Below are 23,229 nucleotides of genomic sequence, written 5' to 3'. Positions count from 1 at the left end.
TATAAAAATTTACTATCTTGTATACCTGAAACTAATATACTATTGTAATCAACTATACCACAACAAAAAAATGAATTAAAAATAAAGTATTATTTATTTTAAAAAACACACAGGGGTTTCCCTGGTGGCACAGTGGTTGGGAATCTGCCTGCCAATGCAGGGGACATGGGTTCAAGCCCTGGTCTGGGAGGATCCCACATGCCGCGGAGCAACTGGGCCCGTGAGCCACAACTGCTGAGCCTGCGCGTCTGGAGCCTGTGCTCCGCAACAAGAGAGGCCACGACAGTGAGAGGCCTGCGCACCACGATGAAGAGTGGCCCCCGCTCGCCGCAACTGGAGAAAGCCCTCGCACAGAAACGAAGACCCAACACAGCCAAAAATAAATAAATAAAGTAGGTGACTTTAAAAAAAAAAAAAAAAAAAAAGGACCCAATGCAGCCAAAAATAAATTAATTAAAACACACACACACACACACACACACACACACACACAAAGAAAGAGAATAGATCCCCAGAGGATAATGACATTATAGTGTAAAGTGAGGAGGGGAAGTTCAAACCCAAGATCCATGGCTTACTCGTTGTGTGATCTGGGCTTCATATTTAATCATTCTGTACTTCAGTTTCTTCATCTGTAAAATGGGGATACTAACAATCCTTACTCTGTAGGGTTGTTGGAATCATTTAATCCAATTTCTTTAAGTAACTCCTTAAAGAAGTTGCTATGTGTAAAGGGCTTAGAACAGTATCTGGCTGGTACATGACATTAGTTGATGTTTCTATTATCATTGTTATTGTGGATGCATTTCTCATTCTTAAACCAAGCCAGTGCCTGAAACTCAAACACTGATAGTTGAATGAGTGAATGAAGAATTATAAATGCCCTCTTCATCATTTCACTATTTTCTACTGTCACTTATGTTTTTGCTAAGCAATTTTGAGGGTACATTCAGGAATCATTTTTCAATTTATATGAAACCTAGAGAAATAAAGCAGATAAATATCAATATACATGACCAAAGCCCCCTACTGCTCTTTAATTTTTCTTGACATTGTTCATGGGAATAACAATGTGTAAGTTCAGTAAAAACTCACTAAATTTGAAGATGACTTTCAACCTGTTTTTTTAAAGCAAGAGAAACATGTTTGCTATGCCAACAATAAATGGACATTCAAGGGCAATTTCATGTAATAAGGGATGGAGGAATAACATCAGTAACGACAGAATGTTCCATATTAGCTGTTTATATTTCCTGATGTTAATCACCACTTATTGATTTCCCTGCATCTTGATAGACAAAATTTCACTTGGCTTTTAGCACTAATTTCAGTCTCTTCTTTACCCATGTAATTTCTAAATATTATGTTCTTTACTTAAAGAAACTAGAATGGCCAGTAAAATATGAAACAGTATTAATTAATCTTTAGAAAGAACAACATGGCTGACACAACTCTGTATTTAAAGGGGAAACAAACATCTACAATTCAAAAGAAAGAAAAAACCTGCTCTGTTCATTGGTATCAAATGAAGACCAAGTTACACAGAGTTCACAATGTATAAAACAAAATAAATAAAAAAATAAAAACATGAATCACAGATAGTTTTTCTCAATTGAGACTCCATTGGAGAACTGAGCCTTTATGCCCTAATGTAGGGGGATGGCAAGCTATGGGTTGGAGCTGAGTCAAATCTAGCCTGACATCTGTTTTTGTAAATAAAGTTTTATTGGAATACATATCACATCCATTCATTTACATATCAACTATCTGCTTTTACACTTAAACAAGGGAGCTGAGTAGCTGTGACACAAACCATATAGTCCAAAGCTGAAAACATTTACTCTTGGGTCCTTTATGGAGAAAGTTTGTCGACCCCTGTCCTAAGCTGTCCATGTATGTGATGAATTAACTTTACATCTTTGCATCTGTGATGTTACTAGTTAGGTACCATTCTTTGGAGAACAGAGAAAAAAATTTCACTCAAGGCATTTACTGTATTCTGTGATTCAGATGAAAAAGCCTCCTTTAGAGCATATTTGCTTCCTTCTTTATTTCTGTATAGGACAATCTATTTTTTAGTCTATAGTTTATCACTTAAACCAGAGTATTTCTGAGAATGAATAGAGGCACTATTAATAATTATGCTGGGACAACTGGTATAAATTGGGCCATACAACCACCCTGTGAAATTGACAAGCCCAAAGAACACACCAATCAAAGTTAAAAGGCCCAAGACTGTTGCTTTTGTTTTTTCTTTGTTTTTGCATTTTCTGATCCTATCCTCCCTAAGACTCCCCACCCTCGTTTGTCCTAGTGGATGGCAGTTTCACTTCACAACAACACAAATGTAGAACTTACTTTTTAATTCTTTCTCCAAAAGAAGCTATCTCCTCCAAGACGTTTTGAACAGTTGAGACAACATCCTGTACCATATAGATTCTTTCAATTAAGCCCTTTTTCTCAGATTCCTAAGAAACATAAAAGATTTAACTCAGTTACTTCATTTTTATTGGTCTGCTATAGAAATTATTATGCCATATTATCATAGCACGGTTATTACCAACAGTGACTTCAGAAGATAAATTTACGTTTTTCACAACTTATTTACTGACTCCCCCAAATCCCTGCCTACTCGTGAGATGTGACCACTTGTAGTGCACAAGCATGTCGCTACCTCAATATCATGAGCTGATGAAGGGGAGCCCCACAGACAAAAGAACTTCATTTCCCTGTGGAGTTGCTTCTTCTCTCTGCAGTCCTTTCCATTGGCTGATCCTGCTTTCTTCTGTCTTCACAAGGTTAGCTTACTTACCCTTCTCCCATTAGTCCTTCAGAAAGGTTTCCAGCAGGTAACAATAAGGCATGTTGGATATCCAGATTTTGTATATGGAATTCAGCTTTCTAAGAATATTACCCTTACTTCGCTTATAGAAAACCTAAAATGTGTTTTACCATGTTAGGTAGCTAATGTTTATGAAAATAATTTAGAAATTACTCCCATATTGGAGAAAAGATGATTCCCTGAAGAGTGGCATTTTCATGCTATTTCTTATATTCTGATACCATATTCTAGCTCCTTTATGAACTCTACTGTAACTGGGATTTAGTTAGTGTCTTCTTAGCTCAGGCCTAGCTGGGTCACTGTAGCTGTCACATCTAACATATACTACCTAAAACCTCAAATAAATCTAACAAAACTTATTTTTTTTCTATCTTTTACTTGGGTTAGAATTGTACTAAATTATTGAGCAAATATCTTCTAATTTAAGAGACCATTTCTATAATAATCTTCTTTGCAGCAAAAGAAAAAAAATTCATTCTCATCTTGTATTCTCTGTTCCATCAAACTGGACCCATGGATGGAAGAAGGAAAACACACCACCCCATACTGATTGCAGTGACTGGTAAAAGCACCAATATGGCTGAAATGTCAAAAAGCACAAATTTCCCTTCTTGCATCTGCCCTTGTTTATGGAGCTACTGGCAGAAACAGAGCAAAGAGAGGGGCTGAGGTTAGAATGTACCATTGCTACCCCCTTTTGAGTAAGGGTGCTGGCTGGTTTGAATAACTTCCTACCATCTGTTCTGTACCCATTTATGCTGCCATTCTGTACAGAAGGAGAGGTCATACTCATTGCTTCCTCTTGCAAAGTCAAACTCACAAGACATTTTTACTTTTTCACTCTAATTTTAAATTTCTTCTTTCCCTTATTCTCTTACTGACTCTAATTCTTCAAGTCGTTTGCATCAAAAATCGGATAGACTGCCAGAGCGACTTAATTCATCTTCAGCAATCCACCAACATCTATTAATGGGCACAATGGTGAAAACCCATCTCTGTCTGCCACAGAAGCATTCATGTTTATAAAGGAGGATTTGAAAGCACCAGGGAATTTGACCCAAAGGGCAAAAGTGGCTTCCTCTTCTCAACAGTGTAGAGTTTAGGTCAAAACAATTTCTTGGAAAATGACTCAAATTACCATGTGGCTCAATTTCATAAAAATTTCCTATTTTAGTTGACTGATTTTTTTTTTTCCCCTATGAAACAGCCAAATGCGGAGGTTCTGGTTGTGAAAAAAAGCCTGAGTTAGTACACCAAAATAATAAATGATTCTCACAATGTTCTTTTACTTTTCAATGAATTTGATGTTTTAGTTTGAATATTCAACATTTAAAGACTACGCCAAAGAATTCCACTGTATCTAGGGTACCAGCATAATTTATGAACCATATCTGTACACTTTTAAGAGTGAAAGTAATCAGAATTATAAATTTTTGAAATATTTATCAACTGACAATTTGGTTTATTAGTGGATCTATAAAATTATTTCATTTTTATTTATTTTCATAATGACATTGTTTCAAAATTAAAAAAATATATTTTACATGTATTAGAACAAAAGAGATGTGCTTATATTAACTGAATTTTAAAATGATACATGAAGAATGATTATTCATGCTACATATTCATATATTTAATTGGTTTCCTAGTTATATCTGTTTATAGTCCCATGTTAAGATTACTTTTCCAAAAAATGTACTTCTTTAATGTCATCTTTTCACTTATAATATTTCATAAAATTGTTCTTACTTATCTTCAGAATTGCACTTAATGGTCATTAAATTGACACCTTTAATTGACTCTACTGTAGGCCATAATTTTAATTACAAAAATACTCTCTCTCCAGGCACTGAGAGAAACTCACAGCAAAAATGTGATACATGAAGAATATTCTCAATTCTATATTTCAAATATTGAAATCTGTATATATTTCTGCCCAAATAATTTCAAAGGCATGATATTTTGTATCCATTCATATGAACTTTCTCTGTCAATGTTTTTTCAAGATAAAACTTTAAATAAGTTGTCTCTATGATTCTCCACAAAATTTACGCTGAAAAATTAATGGCTTCTCAATTTCCTTCCATTCCTGGGTAGAATTTATATTTATCCTATTAAAAATCAAAAGATTTTTTTTATCCCACAAATTGAGATTGGTCCAAAGTGTAACTTCAGAACTTAAACACTGAATCATGCACAAATAGGTCAACTATTTGACCTCACAGTTTACTTTGTGCTGAATATCCCTTTCTTTTGTAAAGAAAAAAAATTCAATATCTTTTATGCCAGTTCTTGTAAAATTCGCTTCCATCTACTAAAGGCTTCCAAAGATGAAGTTACTTAGCATTATCAGTCATCAAAAATTTTGATTAAAAATATTCCAACTGATACGACCAAAATGCAACAAACATTTAAAAGATTTCTCTTTTTCACAAGAGTTCAATAGCTTTGGGGAATGTTTAAGTTGACTGAGAGTTCTTCAAAGGTTTCAAACATTCTTAAAATCAGACTGATGGATGGATGACTGGCAGCAAAAACAAAGTGCACACTGCCATGCTGAAAGAAGTATATTTTTATATCTGAACATATCTCTGCCACGAAAACTGCTGTTGCTATCCCAACTCTGTATACATAAAATATTTATAAATGTGGGCACTACAGCTTCTAATTCAATTGGTGGTGCATTATCACTTGTCTGTATGCGATCATGGATAATCAGGGCACCATGATCTATCAATTGTACATTTCTGCTTCAAAGACCCCTTCAATTTATATGAATATCTTATTAGCCCTGATGCTGTGCTTCATCAAAATCTGCATTCACATTATCACTACAAAATTAAATAACCCTCAATGCTAAATGTTTAAACTAAATTTACAATAGCATTCCTGATGTCAGAGATTTCATTGTTTGTCAAATTAACTTGCAAAAGCTTTATTTATTTATTTATTTTTAAAGATTTATTTATTTTTTATTGATTGATTGATTGCTATGTTGGGTCTTCGTTTCTGTGTTAGGGCTTTCTCTAGTTGTGGCAAGCGGGGGCCATTCTTCATCGCGATGCGCGAGCCTCTCACTATCGCGGCCTCTCTTGTTGCGGAGCACAGGCTCCAGACGCGCAGGCTCAGTAGTTGTGGCTCACGGGCCCAGTTGCTCCGTGGCATGTGGGATCTTCCCAGACCAGGGCTCGAACCCGTGTCCCCTGCACCGGCAGGCAGACTCTCAACCACTGCGCCACCAGGGAAGCCCCAGCAAAAGCTTTATTTTGATTCCATATAGTGGATGAAAAAAATCATAATTTCAAGTCATCATGGCGGGGTATTGGAAAAGTTTTCAATTAGCAATAATCATGCCTCATTGATTGAGGCATTGTATGAGTACAACAATTTCAGAATTAACTTATTTGATATTCTGTTTGAATCATTTGACGGCATGCTAATAAGACTGGTATCATTTGACTCTTCACAAGGATTTTAATATATTGATGCTATTGAAGTCAACACATTAATACCTACCTTGCCCTTTTTCATACATGCATAATTAAACCTTGGAATGGAAGATGAGATAAATGTGGAAGAACAGTCATTTGATCTAAAAGAAAAGTCATGCTGCACAGAGAGATTTGTAAACACATCTTTTGGGCTGTGTAAATTAACATCATGTTTCCAGAAATAGTCTTCTAAAAGTAACTATTGACAGCTGAAGGCTCTTCAGCAGGTTTGTAACTTAAGTTTACATGTATCAGTGATGTGATCATGGTCCCAGTGGTAGACAGGAAATGTGAACAGACATTCATCAGTTAGTCTGTCAACAATTATCTTGAGAAATGGATTGTCAGTACTTGATTATTCATTAAACATGTACTCTTTATATTTATTATTATTATTTACTCACTGAAAAAGCATTATCAAACAGTAAGAAGTAAGAAGGAAGATTCCAGGCCTCCTAACTCCAGCAGAATGATCTAAAGGTCCAACTTATACTCCTGGCCTTCGTGAAATCTTTCCTAGGGAGGCCAGTCCACACCAACTACTGTCTTGTTCTTTCAATTTGCATCACACCTCTACTCTTTTCATCATTCTAGTAGCAAATGTTCTTTTCACTCTCTACACTGCAAACTTTATCTTTTAAAACATGTACTATTGATTTCACGGGTCTTTAATTATATCTGCCAGTATACCAATGGACATGTTATATGGTCTTTGATACTAGAATTCCCATTAATAGGAAACCAAGGTACAAAGAGGTTAAGTGATGTGTCTATGTCCACATTTGTCTATGTTCACATATATGTGGCAGAGAATTCCAGTCCAGGACTATTAAGTCCAGAGGAAGAGTGGACATTTTCTAGTGGACATTTCACAAGGTAGGCATTCAGCTCACACTTGTTCTTTTTGTCATTTGCTTCTTTGGTGTCTATGGATCTCTGTTCTCTCGACTCACTATATAATACATGATTTTTAGCCATTTCATTCAGTTACATATTTCTATCTACTGTTCATTTCCAGTATTATTTGCCCAGTTTTCATGAGAATGTATGTTAAATTACACTTTTTGAAAATACTTGGGGAAAAACATTTCTTTCCATTCTTACTTATTTTTTAACTTTTCTTGCTAAACATTTTAGCAAACTTTATGTATAATTTGCATAAAATACATACCATAATTTACATTATAATAAAATGCATTCATTCTTATCTAGGAGCTGGAGTAACCAGGGTTTACAACAACAGATGCAAAGTTAGGGGGAAAAAAACAAAAAACAAAAAAAACTTAAGATGTACCAACTCCACAGGCCTGCATATTTTATTAATCACAGGTTATGGAGTCAGAGGGAAGTGAGTTCAATATGGGTCTTGTCATCTACGAGCTTTGTGATCATGTCAAGTTCTTACTGGTTTCTGAGTCACAATTCTGCTATCTGGAAAAGGGAGATCATAATCCTGACCCTGACTGGAGTATTTGGAGAATTAAATATTGTATCATATGCAAAGCATTTGGTGCACTCCAGGTGTTTCATAAACATACGTCCTTGCCCTTCAAGAATGCGAAGAGACAAAAGAACAAATAACCTTTTGTCTAGTTTAAAGAATCCTGGGGTTCATTTAAGTTTCAAAAGCAACGATCTTCCAGGACAAGTCTACTCATGTTGCCCTGCGTTGTATGAAAGATCATCTGGCAGTTCTATCTGCATCATGCTGGCTTTATTTACACATTTCAGATTGAACCAGGGAATGTGGTGATAACACAGTTTAGCAAACACAGCATTACATCTGTGGCTGCTACCAAATTGCCTAGGAAGAGTAACAGTGATTCATTCAGAAAAAGGAAACTGTTATCACATGTGCTTATATTTTTCCTTAACATATAAGGCTTCTAATTTATAGAGGGAAATGTGTAATAAAAATAGTGATGGCCACTGGTGTGATTAAACCAATGAACAAGATAATTGTGGCTGAACACATATTTTTAGATTCCTACAATTCAGAAAGAATGGATTTTACTTCTCATTACTTGAAAAAAACACAAAGGCATAAGTAAAATTCGCATGATTTAGGGCCTACTTTATGAGCAAGTAGGTAATAACATATAACAGAAGAGATGAAAACATGGAAATTTTCAGATCCAGAATTCAAATTTCAAAAGGTTCCTTTGCTTTGTTATATACAACAGAGAATGACTGTAAGAAAAATAATGTAATTGTAATAATAATTGTAAGAAAAATAATGACAAACTCCAAATCTGTAACCTAAAAATGCATATTATTATGTAAAATGTATGTAAGATCATCATTTTTTCATTGTCCATTTGTTTATAAAATGTCAAAAAAAAAGAAAAAAAAAGAAAAACAACACTGAGTCTTTAGTGGCTAAGTTTTAGAGACAATTGACTGAAGAACAAATAATGTGCCTGTGTTGTAACATGGTTGTTCTTTAAGAACAAAGCCAATAAATAAATAAATGAATCAGTCAGGCAGTGGAGTTTTTCTTCTTCAAGGCTTTGTTGGCTTCCCCAATGTCTCCAAAGAGCATAGCACTGTAGGTGCAATAAACTAGCTTCGAGCCTCTGGGAGAGAATTAACACCATCAAAATGAATTTACAGCTAAGAATTCATTATATAATCAGTATGCTACTTTAAATCTTTCCCACATGTTCTGGTTCAGGATAAAAAATTCTCATTTCTCTATTAATTACCTAAGCAAAACCAAAGAGCTAGTCCTGAAAATTGACCACGTCAGGAAAGATCCTTGGGACATGCTTAAAAACTGAGTAGTATTTGTCACAGGATGCCCAGGATTCCCACAAGGGATTGATGCAAAATTTCTATCTCAGGATCGTCCCAGCAATGCCAACCATCCAGGGCAAAGACAACGCAAAAATACGACTTTAGACTTTAAATGGGAATCTGTTTGGTCTGTTTCATCCCACTGAATATTAAAAGCCTGCAATTTGAAAACCTGAAGAATTATAAACATCAGAAATAGATTGAGTGGCATTTAGCAGGGAAAAAAAAAACCTCTCAGCATCTGTCATAACAAAGAACAAGAAGTAATATTTCTGATACACGAGATTAAAAATTGTTCTTTGGGAATCTGGCTTAATGCACTGGGAACTGTCCTTAAGGGTTCTTCCCATGAGCTACGTCCTGTGTGCATGGACGGACACACACACACACACATACACACACACACACACACCCCCCTCTATGATATGCTATTAAAATGGGGGGAAAAGTCTGCAGTCTTTCAGGAGAATACTTCTTTCTCAAGTAGTATTTTTGCTTTGGGAAATGAATATGAAACAGACTGGATTTTGAACCAGTATCATTTCTAAGTAGTTATAAACTGCTCTATCTGTTCATTACATAGAGCCCTTCCTTCCATACTGACTGGTATTTACCAACATGTTTCTTTGGCCTGCAACAGGATTCTCATCAGGGATCAAACGAGAGGGCTGAAAAAGTAAAAGGAATAAACATCATCATGAGGAAGATGTTGATAAAACACTTTTGAAAAATTGGGAACAATTTGGAAAAAAAAATTATTTGGAATTAGACCCTGGGAAGATTGATTTCCTTAAAAGTTTCTCTGAGCCAAATGACAGATGCCATGCCATTACAAGGCAAACAGGGCTAATGGTTTTCTCTAACTGTCACTACCATAGGTAAACACACAATAAGCTGCAGTTGCTGATTTAGCTGTGTGTCCTTTAGTTTTCTTTGAGGTGGGGGGTAGAAGATAAAATATTTATCACCTAAGACTCAGCTCAAACATCATCTTTAGCAGTCCTGACTCACCCAGGCACTGCATCGCTAACACCCAATGTAGTATACAAATTTTGATGAAAGTAGCAATCACAGATACAGAGAAAACACTCCATAAAGGTTGTCAATAATAATGCAGAAAAATGGACCAATAAATTAATGACATATTTCCTTCATAATAATGTAACATAGTCCAAAATAAACAGGATTTAGATCAAAAGGGCTGGATTTGAGTCTCGCTACTATCCTGGCTGGGAAATCTCTGATGCATTATTACATTTCTCTTAACCTGGGTTAGTTCATTCACATATGGGGAAAATAATATCAAATTTAATGGTTTACTTTGAGTACTGAATGAGCTGAAGCATACAAAAACAGCCTGCAAATTCTAAACACTCTACAAATAACAATAATCTTATAAATCTAATCATTTAAATAAATCTTACTCAAAATGGTCTCATTTTAAATTATTATTTTTGTGTCATTTATTACTTACTTTAAATTACTATATTCCCTTGAGGAAAAAGTGATGTCCCCACCTTTCTATCAATTATTTTGCAAATTATCTATCAATTACCTTGCAAACTCATTGGACAATTGGGACTTAAGGCAAACCACACTGAAACAGAGCAGATTTCAATAGGAAATTCCTCTTGTAGGAATGGCTACTATCCTCAGAAAAATAATGACTTGTGGATAATTGAGATACAATGTCCAATGTATTCTATATTAGCATAATGTAAAAATTTTAGACAACGGCAAGATAAATATCCAGATGTAGTATAGTCTATAACATCAGAGCACCAGTTAGTGCACATTAGCTAATAAAAGGATGGCTAATCCATCTAATTTATATAGTCTGGCACACCATATTTCACAATACTTGGGAGTAACCTACCAAGTATAATCCTTACAGTAGAAATCACAAAGAAAATCCACAAGTACTGGGGCTATTAGTGAACCTGGTAGCAGTAGGCTGAATAATGCTTCAAATGTCAGATTAATAACATTTCTGGATTATTTCTGAAGGTAATGAAGCCAAACATTTTTAAGAATGGAAGTTTGAGTTTTTAAAAGGGATTTGAGCAAGTCATTGGTTCAGAGAAAAGACGGCAGGAAATAGGGAAGCCGATCCCTTTTCATGCAAAACATGCATAAACTGATAATTAAGAATTGGCTGGAATCCATTTTAATATTAAAGTCTTGGAAGTAAGATGGTACGGTTGAAATGTTAGCAATTAAATCACTTCATCACTGAATATAATATTAATTCAAATTAAAAGGAGTTACATCGGAACAACCATTTACTTTATTCCCCTGAAAATTATCCATAAGTAGGTCCTCTACAACATGCCCTGTATATAGACTGTATATGCCTTGAAAATATGTGTGTGTATTCAACTATTGTTAACCTTTCAAAGATATTATCTGACTTTTCATTTTCTTAAAAATATCACACCATCTTCAAGTATCATGGCTTAGTCAATAGTTACAAAAAAAATCACTGATCAAACTAATTTGCTTTGTTTCTGACATTCTTAAGGCACAAAGGAATCATAAACAAAACTACTCTCACTATTAAATTGTAAGACTTCCTCCAAGAACGAGTCTTCCCTGGTTGAGATACTATAGATCATCTTCTCTTTCTGGAACAAGAAAACACAGGGCATGAGGTATGCTGGCCCTGAACAACTCAACCAAAGGACTATGCAGGTTAATTTACAACAAGAACTCCTAAATATTGATACATAATAAATATTGATATATACGCCACATCCTTCTCTCTCTAAGAAGGCTCTGCCTGGGTAGTGATGAGTGAACTAATCAATTTGTAGGATGAAAATCATTTTTACAACTAAGATTGATGGTTTAAAATATACTTAAATTTTAATAATATCATTCTAATTTGTGAAAAGAGAATAGAGATATAATATTCATTTGCATCCTTTCATTATAAAATGTTCTACCACGTTCCACCATCAATCAACAAAAACGTATCAGATATTTCTTATTTTCTTAAAGGAAAACGTCCATATCTGTTTTTCACCCATAACTGACACGAAAGGATGATCCCCACCCCCCCCAAACACTGTAAAGCAATTGTGAACTCATTGATAATCTTAAAAGAACAGATGATTCAAGTCCTATATCTGACAGCCGAGTTAAAAACAAACCAACCCATAATGCAGGCATCACAATGCAGTCTCTTTATGATAGCAATAGGCAGGTTTTTTTTTCTTTTTAATTACATGCCCTTATGATTCTTTCTTCCTGATGTTACTAGTAAATGCTGAAATATTCTACCTAAGTGATTGTTGGGCTGGAAAAAAAAAAAAAGAAACTCTAATGCAAGTATTTATACCTTCTGCAATGAAAACAAGATATTATTGCCTTGCATGACCTTTCCTAAATATGAGATACAGCATTTTACACAATAGTTTCTTGGTTCACGCTTCAATTACTGACCTTTACTGTGTAGAAAATTAATGCAATTTTCATTGTAATCCGTCTGTACAAATAAGGTCCACATAGAAGAATTCCACATATGGAATCTAATACAAATAGGAAATGTCAGCTGATTGCTGTTGGCTGAACTTAGCCGTTATCTGTTTGTTCTGGGGTCCCCAGCAAACTCCACTTGTAACAAGCAATTTCTTGTGTGGAGCCATCAGGTATAAGAAAGAAAAATCTCTCCTCAAAGTTTAGTTTGTACAGTTAGTTTCCTAAAAGCCAAAAAACTAGTGACCTGAAAGTTCTACATTGTAACTGAAAGTCCACAAAAAGAAAGGACGGCAAAACTGTGGAGCCTAATTTGGTTTCTAAAAATGCAGGTCATTTACCATGGACTTTTAACAATGAGAAGAAGCAAGAGGCTATAGTGATGTCATTTTACAACCATCCCTGTTCCAGACAATAAAAAGATGACAGACCCCAGACCATGTCCTGGCCTGTGCATCAGAGACAGGCAGAATATGGGAATGCGTCCATCTCCCAAGGAAGCTGTGCCAAGGGGCCCCAGCATGCTTTCATCTTCCACAGTCGTCCATGATGGTATTTGGTGGGAAGGGGTGCTGGCAATTAAGGAGTGTCACTTTCAAGATGGATTGTTTGGGTAGAAGGGAGTTCCTCTCCTCTTCTGGTTTGGAAGGAGACGGCTGTGTGTTTATAATTTGTAAACAGTTCATCTCTCACTGGGTGTGTTACAGTTCCCAGAAGCCCGTCTGTCATGTCGAACACACAACAGAAGCCAGAAGGGCGCTGTGGGGAAGCCCTTGGAGTCAGCACACTGTGGAGGGCAGTGGCCCAGGGCCTGTGTGCTTGAGGGACCCATCCCAGGCATGGAGGCTGCTCTACGTGGAGAAGAAATGATGAAGTGTAATAATATATAGGTGGACGTATGCTCCCGAAGTCTTAAAGTTGAAAACTGCTCTAGTTTACCCATCTCTTAGAGAAGTGAGAGTGAAGAGATGTGCAAAAAGACTGCAAAATTTGCCAAAATCCCCTCACAATAGAAGGCTTGTATTCAGCAGAAGAGGCACAAACAGAAGTCAACATTTCATTTCAGACTCATTCCTCTAGAAGTTTCCACAGAAATATGAAATTGAGGAAGCAAAACAAACATGGCCACATGGGGTTATTAAAGGCCCTACAAACATACTACAATCAAAGTATCTCAAGAATGGAATTGCCCTGGAGGAGACATGGAGAACCCCACAGCCAACGTCCTCAGTGTGGGATGGGCTGACGCATCTGTTGCGTGGAGGGCTGTGCTTGGGTGAGCGCAAGAGCTCCCAGGCTCATGCATGTAGATGCTGTAGTTCCAACTCAGTTATCCTTGCCCAGAAAAGCTTGATGCACAGCCCAAATGGCTCTACCTCCACACCCCCAGGCCCCCAGACAGCCCTTGAAGCACCACAATGGAAGGTTAGATGGTGAAAAACACTGGTCTAGACTTTCATGGCTCAATTTGTTGCCTGACAGTTCATCGACACCACTTTTTCATCCATTGCCTTTTTGTTAGATGTCTCCTGTATCAGATGGGACAAAGCCCCACGGTCACAATTATCTCTCTAGGGTGGATGACATCCTCCTTCCACGGGTGGCTCGTTTACACAGACTTGGTCCAAGAGAAAGAAATCTTCCTCACTTCCAAACTTTGGTTAATGAAATTGATAATGATGCCTAATGTAGGTTTAAAATAATTTCATTAATACCTGTGTTTCCTTTGGTTAAACACCCCTTCATCCACATTAGCTTAGCTATGACTATTTTTAATGTTCAAGGAGTTACATCACTCAGAAGCCACTCACGTCAATTCATCAAGAAGAAAGTTGCAGGACTTCCCTGGTGGCGCAGTCGTTGGGAATCTGCCTGCCAATGCAGGGGACATGGGTTCGAGCCCTCGTCTGGGAAGATCCCACATGCCGCAGAGCAACTAAACCCGTGAGCCACAACTACTGAGCCTGCGCGTCTGGAGCCTGTGCTCCGCAACAAGAGAGGCCGCGACAGTGAGAGGCCCGCGCACCGCGATGAAGAGTGGCCCCCACTTGTCGCAACTAGAGAAAGCCCTCGTACAGAAACGAAGACCCAACACAGCCAAAAATAATAAATTAATAAATAAATAAAAATTAAAAGAATCCGCCTGCCAGTGCAGGGGATACGGGTTCAATGCCTGGTCCAGGAAGATCCCACATGCCATGGAGCAATGAAGCCGGTGCACCACAACTACAGAGCCTGTGCTCTAGAGCCCGCGAGCCACAACTACTGAAGCCCGCGAGTCTAGAGCCCGTGCTCTGCAACAAAGAGTAGCCCCCGCTCGCTGCAACTAGAGAAAGCCCGCGCACAGCAACGAAGACCCAAAGCAGCCAAAAAATAAATTAATTAATAAAAAAAAAAAAAAAAAGAAGAAGAAGAAAGTTGCATCACGGGACCTTCATTCTAAAAAGGGTCAATTCCCTTTTAAAAAAATTATACTTTATTACTTTGCTATTAATGATCATTTTAGCACAACAAATAAGATTTACTTTGTAATCTGCCCAGCATCCTTCAAATGGGCAAAACCATCTGGCTCGCTCAATTAATTTTAAGGCTGTCTGTGTCATGGAGCTAGTGTTTTTAAATTCGTTTCTATTTTCTGGACATTTTATATTGGATACTTAACTCTTAAGTTTCCCCCGTTCACCCCTTTCCTCTCCTGTCAGCCTTCTACACACTATCACCCCAGCCCCGTAGACCCATAGGTTCTAGGGGACTGGGCAGCCGTGAAGCTAGTAGCAACTCATTTGGCATTTCACTTTTTTTTTTTTTTTCATTTTATTCCAGAAGGTTTGTCTGAAAGCGTAATGACAACAAAAAGCAGCAGATTTGAGAGATTCTCCCAGGAGGAGAGAAAGGACAGATGTACACAGACGTAAAGCTGAAAACGTTGCCAGCAACAGCTGGGCAAGTGACAGGTTCGGAAGCGGGTGACCACCCTGCAGAGTGCAGACATGAGCCTAAAGGAACAGCGATTGCACTTGATTTACTTTTGACTTCCTGGGCTACCTTTCATCTACCTTTCATCCACCAAGGGGAAGGCTAATCTTTGCCTCCAATGACAGGCCTCCTAGAGGGATGCTTCTATAACATTTCAGTTATTCCTTATATTTCGCCCCTTTCATCCTCATTTAAAAAATCTTAAAAAGGGATACCCTTTATACATTACGAGAATATCACTATACTGGTCACCCTATAGTAGTAAAAAAATATATAAATATAGTTTGACTCAACCGGCTAGAACACTGAAAGCAGTCACGTTACCCCTTTGTGTCCTTTCTCGAGCGCACCCATCTTGTCATCTTCATCCTCCTCCTCATCGACGTCCGTGCTCTCCTGCAAGGAAAATCCATAATTTGTAATAAAACGTCAACCGAAATTACCGACTACGAATGAAATGCATACTCATGCTTCAAGTTTTCCCATATCGTTGCAACACTAGTCTTTTTAAAATACACTGTAACGTCTTTAAAAAGGACATTTTTAAAGTTAAGGGATGCCTTGCCAAGGTTGTAAACAATATGCATGATCTACATAAAACTGTTAAGTATAAATAAAGCTATTAGGGGAGTGCCCTTTGAAGGCAGCCAGCTTTAAAAATGCATTGCGGAGTTGTACTATCTGTAAACAGTTTTGTTCTGAGTCTGACAAATGAAGCAGCTGCTGTGTTAAGGTTGAGAACACCATACTCCGTCTGTGCTGGGCTCATTGTTAGAATGACTGCACTTTTCCTCTGGGGCCATTACCGAAACATTAGACAGTAGAAAATGCATTAGTCTGAATGTAATCAATCTCAAGAATAAGCTACAGGTTTCTATATGGCATTCTTGTCTTCCTTGGGCTTCAGGGTTGGTGGGGGGCAGGTGAGGGAAGGAAACTCAAGGCTCAGATCTGGACTAAAGGGGGGACTGCCTTTAGTTCAGGGGCCCCATCACCAGCTGTGCTGCACAGAGTCTTGTTCAGATTCATTTAGAAATCTCGGCTAGTTAACAGGTACACTTGAATAATATCACTGCTACATTTAAAAGCTAACACGTGTTGGTACACAATCCAATGATTTGGTAGCTTCAAAAGAATGCTGGGTATCAGAAAACCAAGGACTATTTTCAATTTGAACGCTTACCTTTCTGCTTAACCTTGCAAAGGTCAGGCCTGCTAATTAGATGCCATTGTTCCAATAGAAAAAAGAATGGTCAATATCATACTTGTATAAGGGAGTAACTCTGAAGTATCCAGAAGGTACTCTGCTATCCTCCATAAACCATTGAGCAATTTCTTCAGGGCTGGTACTGTATTACCGCCCAGAATTCCTAGGAGCTCCCTAGCAGTCTGTGGAATACTTACTGATGCTGGAGAACTAACCTATTCAATGATGGCAACAAGCATGTTTCATAAAAGCACATGGATAAAAATGAATACAATGAAACGTGTTATGGGAGGAAAAAACTCTGTAATTAGGAGTCAGAAGTCTTCATCTTGAGACAAAGTCTTCAGCTGGAGACATTGTTCCAGCACTGTTTTTTGCTGTGTGACTTTGAGCAAATCACTTTGCCACTCTGAACGTTAGCTTTATGAAACATGAAATGAAAACAGTAGTTCTTGACTCCTTCATGGTTATGTTAACAAGATTAAATTAGGTAATAAATTAGAAAATGTTTAGTAAATTAAAAAGGTTTCATACACGCACATACACATTTATATGCATACACACACAAGTATACTTATGTACCCATATTTACATACACACATATATATACATATATATACCTGCCTCCAAATACACATGTACACATACACATATATATATACACACGCTATAAACGTATACATCATATATATACCTGGGAAAATAAAATCTGATTAAAACTGTAAAAATGTTAGTTGACAGCACTTTTACAACAGATGCTTCTCTGTAAAAATTTCCCTCATCTGTACCTCTGAAACTTAGTCCTTACATAGACCTGTACTTTAAAGCTATTTATTTGTTACTTGGTTCTAGCATCTTCAGGCCCCTCATTTATTGATATATGCACATGCTTATTGCACTACACGATCAAAAACCAAACAGAATAGAATTTGGAATTTGTCTGAGGTTTTACTCCCTGCCATAACACTTATTTCCCCCATCCCAAATGAAACCAGAAACATTCCTTAAATATCCATTATTTCAGAGATAATTTTTTAAAATAATCAGAACATTATAAGGAAAAATAGGTGAAGATGGTCAGCTTTTGAGTCTTAGAAAACCTAACGTGCAGGTGATTTTTCTAAAGGATGTTATCAAGTCTCAAGACCTTTGATTTTTGTTTTAAAAACTGGGTTCTTGAATCTGGAATGCCAAGATTATATCATAAAGCAAGTCTGTAAATACAAGTTCCTTCTAACCCAGAGCAGAAAAAGATTCTATGGGCTGGGATAAGAGGGGTAGGGGAGGAAGAACTGGAGAAAAATTAAGAAAGTAAATGCTGGGGGATGTCTTTGAGAAGAGGCCTTGCCTGTGCCTCCTTTAACACCACGGTGAGTTTGAGAATTGCAAGAAAAACTTGGGCACTCAAGAACAGAGGGGCCCATGCCCATGCACTCTCTGATTTCCCTGAGAGTTGGCAAGCCTCAGGGCATCCCCTGAGGCTTCAGCCTAGAGGAGAATATTGCACAGGATAATTATAGGGAGAGGCCTGAGGCAGCCTCCCAGTTGCGTGTGCCCTGAAGGGGGCTCAAGGAGCCACCAAAGGCTTTTCTCTAGTGATTGAGAATCTCATTCCCAGGACCCTTATGGAGAACCAGATGGGCACGCAGACATGTGCTGCCCGCATGGAAATGCTGACCAAGAACCAGATGGCTCACTCGGGCTAAGAAGGCAGGCCAAGACTCAGGAACACAAGATGCTCTAGGAAGAAGACTCCAGATTACACACGATAAATACCTTCCCTGTAACATGAATACATATGCAGTGTCGCTCCTCAAACCTCAAATGCAGTGGACTCGGGTCATGATTCGGTGGTGGTGGTTTACTGCTAACACATTTTTTCTTTAGTCCAATGTCAGAATGATTGGAATCTTTGCTCACCTGGCTGTCCTGGATGCTGCCAACCTTCCCCCTCGCAGGTCTGATGAAATTGTAGACAAAGAGGAGCGATAATGCCAGCGGGATCATGTACAGTTCAAAATTCCAGACAGTGACTAAAAATACCTGATTGGAAGACACAGACCAAATGACTGCTTGAAAAAACAGGATGGGAGCAATCTTCAATTCCTATTCATTGACTTAAGGAGATTAAACCCAGGACTCTCTATAGAGTTCCAAATAGGTTAAAACACACACACACACACACACACACACACACACACACACACACACACAGATACACACATGATGACTAACAGTTTTAGAACTGGTAGCAGAATAAAGAAGACAGAGAAATGAATTGGCCTGTCACACTCTGGAATAGAGTTCCCATATTTGGAAACCTCATTACCCTATCAACCTGATTCAGAGTTTTTTGCTGCTGGATTCAATGTACCAGAATTTAGGAGAAGTAGCGTGGAAAATCCAAAAGTCACGAAGAGGCTGGTCACAGGCCAAATTTTGCCAACAGTGAGGTGTATCTGAACTAGAAAGAATGATTACTTTTCAAAGAGGCTGCCAATGTTGAAAAATTCAAATATTTTGGATAAAAACTTCAACTTTAGTTGATTTATAATGTTGTGTTAATTTCTGCCATATAGCAAAGTGACTCAGTTATATATATTTATATATATATGTATATATTCTTTTTCATATTCTTTTCCATTATGGTTTGTCACAGAATGCTGAATATAGTTCCCTGTGCTATACAGTAGGACCTTGTTGTTTATACATAAAAATCTTAAAATCTTCCAATTTTGAGGCGACATGGCCACAAGATGATGATCAGTGTGAATCTTTGACGCTTGAGGAGACATAAGGTTTATATTAGAAATAACATAAACAGTATCAAAATGTTGAGATCATTCTGGAATTTTTTTGTTCAATACTATGTTTTATAGATCTATTGATGGTGTTATATATAAATCAAGTATATTCATTTTACCTGATCTATGGTACGCCATTCCAATGAATATTCTGCAATTTTTCCATTATACTCTCTTATCAATGAAAACTTAGGTTGAAACAGTGGTTTGTTTTTTAATATAGTCAAACATATTAATCTTTGACTTTAGCATTTCTGCCATTTAATATTCAATGTTCTACTTAAGAAATCATATGCTACCCTGAGGTGATAAAGCAATTTCCTTGTGTTTTCTTCCAAAAGGTAATTGTATGTGTGTGGGTGTATGTGTGTGTGTGCGTGTGTGTGTTCCTTATTTTGTCTCAAATGCTTTTTGGTTTATCGTTGGAAACAAGCATCCGATTTGAACTCCATCCTCACAGATAGCCAACTTTTATTTTTTAGTTCATTTTTTTAAATTGAAGTATAGTTGATTTACAACGTTGTATTAGTTTCAGGTGTACAGCAAAGTGATTCAGGTATACGCACATACATATCTTTTTTTTCAGATTCTTTTCCCTTATTGGTTATTACAAAATATTGAATACAGTCAACTTTCAGAATTAGATTACTGAAGGGATCCATACTTTGCTCACTGATCTACATGCCCACCTCTGTCACACATCAGCTTCCCACGTGACTGTGTTGGTTGTTTACGGACCCTCTCATCCCTTCCACTGAATTATATTATTTTTCTTCCACCAAGACCATGTTGTTAAATGGCAGTTTAGTAACCAGATGATATCTGAGTGGGTAAGTCCCAATTACTTCACTTTCAAAATTATCTCGGATCGTTCTTTGCCCTTTATCCTTCCACATGTATTTAAAAATCAATTTGAAACATTCTATAAAATTATTGGTGAAATTTTTATTGAGATAGCCTTTAATGTATATGTCAATTCAGAGAGAAATGACATCCTGACATTGATCTTCTGAATTATAAGGACTTTATTTCTCCATATACTCAGGACTTCTTTTATGTATCTCAAAATATCTTTTTTACTTTCACCATAATGATTTTACATATGTTTTGTTATTTTTTGTAAGTAACAACACTTTTGATACTATTATAAATGGGGTCATTTTCAAATTTATATACTTTAGTTGGTTACTTCTAGGTATAGGAACATTGATTTATATGTTGTTCCCATTATTTCTGAGCCCTCTTATTGCTTGTTATGAGATTGCAAATATATCATTTTGGAGATGTGGTGTGGAAAATCATATAAACTGCAAATCATGACAGTTTTCTTTAGCCTCCCAGTCTATACATTATATTTTGTTTTAGTGCTAAACCTCTATACATTTTTTAATAAGTACAGAATTTTTGAAATACTTTTTGATTCAATGCAAATTATTATACTGCTGATGTCTTCCAGTCTATTAATTTGGTGTGCTTTATCAACTTTCTTTTATTTATTATTTCATAATATATATATTTTCCTATAATTTCCTAGCTTTTTAAAGCTTTCTTTTTCTTTTACTTTTTTGTCTTGTTTTGTTTTATTATGAACAACATAGAGAAAAGTAGAGAAAACAGTACAGCAACTTCTCTACTATGTAAAACTAGTGATTTTCCTCATTGTTACCTATTTCCCTTTCCCTGTTCTTAAAGTTCTTTTAGGATTAGAGGTTTTAACTGTGTTCTAAAGGATTACTATTTCTTTATTTATATCTACTGGATAAGTGGGGTTTTACTGTTCCTTTAAATTTCTAAATATAATTTCAAGTAAAAAGAGGCTGACTTAAAACTATTGAGAAAAAATAGGAAACAACATATTTTTGATTTATTTTCATCATCAACTATTTATAAAATGTCTTCAACAAAATTACTTGTACATCAACAAATACTAGAGGGACAGCTGTGTTATACAAACACCTCATTTGCCATAATATTTGCCTCCACCAGGTATAGGTAAGTAAGCCCAGAGTGTTTTACAAAAAAAAAAAAGAGCCACATTTAAATATCATATTCAAAGGGCTTGAAACTCTTTTAGACTGAGAGACTAGTACCTTCAGAAACATTTAAAAACTCAATGCCTAATTCCTACTTCTGTAATAAAGGATTAATTTCCTAGCAACAGGTTCTAGCAAAAACAAATAGAAACCCTTGGCAGGGAGAGGAGACCAATTATCTGAGAGTCTGAAACAAAGTTACTTAATTTTGCAGGGGAGTTGAAACCTCGGGAAAAGAACTCAGATGTGCATGGAGTCACTTTAACGTTTTTTGCACCTTTGACTCAAAAGCAGCTGCAGACGCAGAGATGGTACCAGTTGGTACTCAACAGAAAAATTTGCCATCTTTCTGAATGAAGGATACAGGCAAAGGAGTCAGTGACAATTAGGGCCACCAGAGAGTGTACAAACACACTGGAAGGAGAGAGTAAGCAAAAGAAAATCCCAAATTCTGTATGTGAACTCTGCTATGGTCTGTACCACACACACGGGGCAGACTCAAAGCAGTGTCTGAATTGGGATCAAAGCTGCCACCCACAGCAGGTGTGACCAAATGTGCAATTTGAGTCTAACAGGATTTAATCCCTAGGGCAATCACTAAAGAACAAGCAGAGAAGAATAGATAAAAAGTTAACAGATGAATTAAAATGGAATTCTAAAAGGTAAGAAAAGGGAAATAGGAATAAGAAACATAGTAGACAAATACAAAAATAATAAAATGGTAACCTAAATTCAACATATCAATAATTACATTGAAAGTTAATAGAATAAACATTGCAAGTATAAAAGGTAGAGATGAGAATAAAATGAATAACTCTGTGGCAAAAACTGTGACCACTTAAACAAAAGGAAAAATTTATTGAAAAATGCAACTTAACAAAATTGAACAAATGTCCCCACCAAGATAAATTCAGGTTCAAATGCTTTTACTGTTGAATTCTATCAAACATTCAAAGAAGAAAGAACATTATGTTGGAGGGAACACTTCACAACCAATTTTATGAAGCCAGTGTTACCCTGATACCAAAACCTGACAAAGCCATTACAACAAAATAAATTACAGGCAAATATTCAACAGAACAAAGATGCAAAAATCCTTAAGAAAATAATAGCGAACCAAATCAAGAAATATATGAAAAATATATACTACAGTGTGACCAACTAGAAGATGTTCCAAGAATGTAAGATTAGTTTCACATTAAAAAACAATGTAATTCACCACATTGACAGAAAGGAGAAAAAAACACTTGATTATTTCAATAGATGTGGAAAAAAATATTGACAAAAAATTCAACACTATTAACAAACAATGAATGGAAGGAATTTCCTCAATCTGATAAAGGACACTTACAAAAATCTTACAGTTATCGTATTTGATCATATTTGGCTATAGTTTGCTGTATGTAAATTATGCTTTGAGAAGTTGCTTTTAAAAAAATCAACACTTGCTAAGAAGGAAACTACTTAGGCATGCAACCACATGAATAAATCTCAAAAACACACTGAGAGAAAGAAGCCTTGTACAAAAAAGAGCACATACTGTATAATTCCATTTAGTTGAAGTTCTAGAACAGACAAAATGATTCTATGATGGAGAAAACTG

General features: G+C 36.5%; 1 protein-coding gene across 6 annotated transcripts in view; it reads right to left on the bottom strand.

Moving 5' to 3' along the window:
- The window catches only part of MCTP2 (multiple C2 and transmembrane domain containing 2), a 259,896-nt gene that overhangs the window by 19,977 nt on the left and 216,690 nt on the right, over positions 1-23,229 (bottom strand). For all 6 annotated transcript variants that reach the window (XM_057544190.1, XM_007164994.2, XM_007164995.2 and 3 more), the window contains 3 exons: positions 18,710-18,832; positions 15,907-15,978; positions 2,359-2,468 (listed from right to left, as the gene is read on the bottom strand). In XM_057544190.1, coding sequence (XP_057400173.1) covers positions 2,359-2,468; positions 15,907-15,978; positions 18,710-18,832 — 305 coding nt within the window. The remainder of the gene's footprint in view (positions 1-2,358; positions 2,469-15,906; positions 15,979-18,709; positions 18,833-23,229) is intronic.

This window comes from Balaenoptera acutorostrata, chromosome 3, assembly GCF_949987535.1.
Source record: "Balaenoptera acutorostrata chromosome 3, mBalAcu1.1, whole genome shotgun sequence".
Classification (NCBI taxonomy): Eukaryota; Metazoa; Chordata; class Mammalia; order Artiodactyla; family Balaenopteridae; genus Balaenoptera; species Balaenoptera acutorostrata.
The sequence above is the reverse complement of the archived record's forward strand: the minus strand, read 5'-3'. Positions and strand labels throughout refer to the sequence as shown.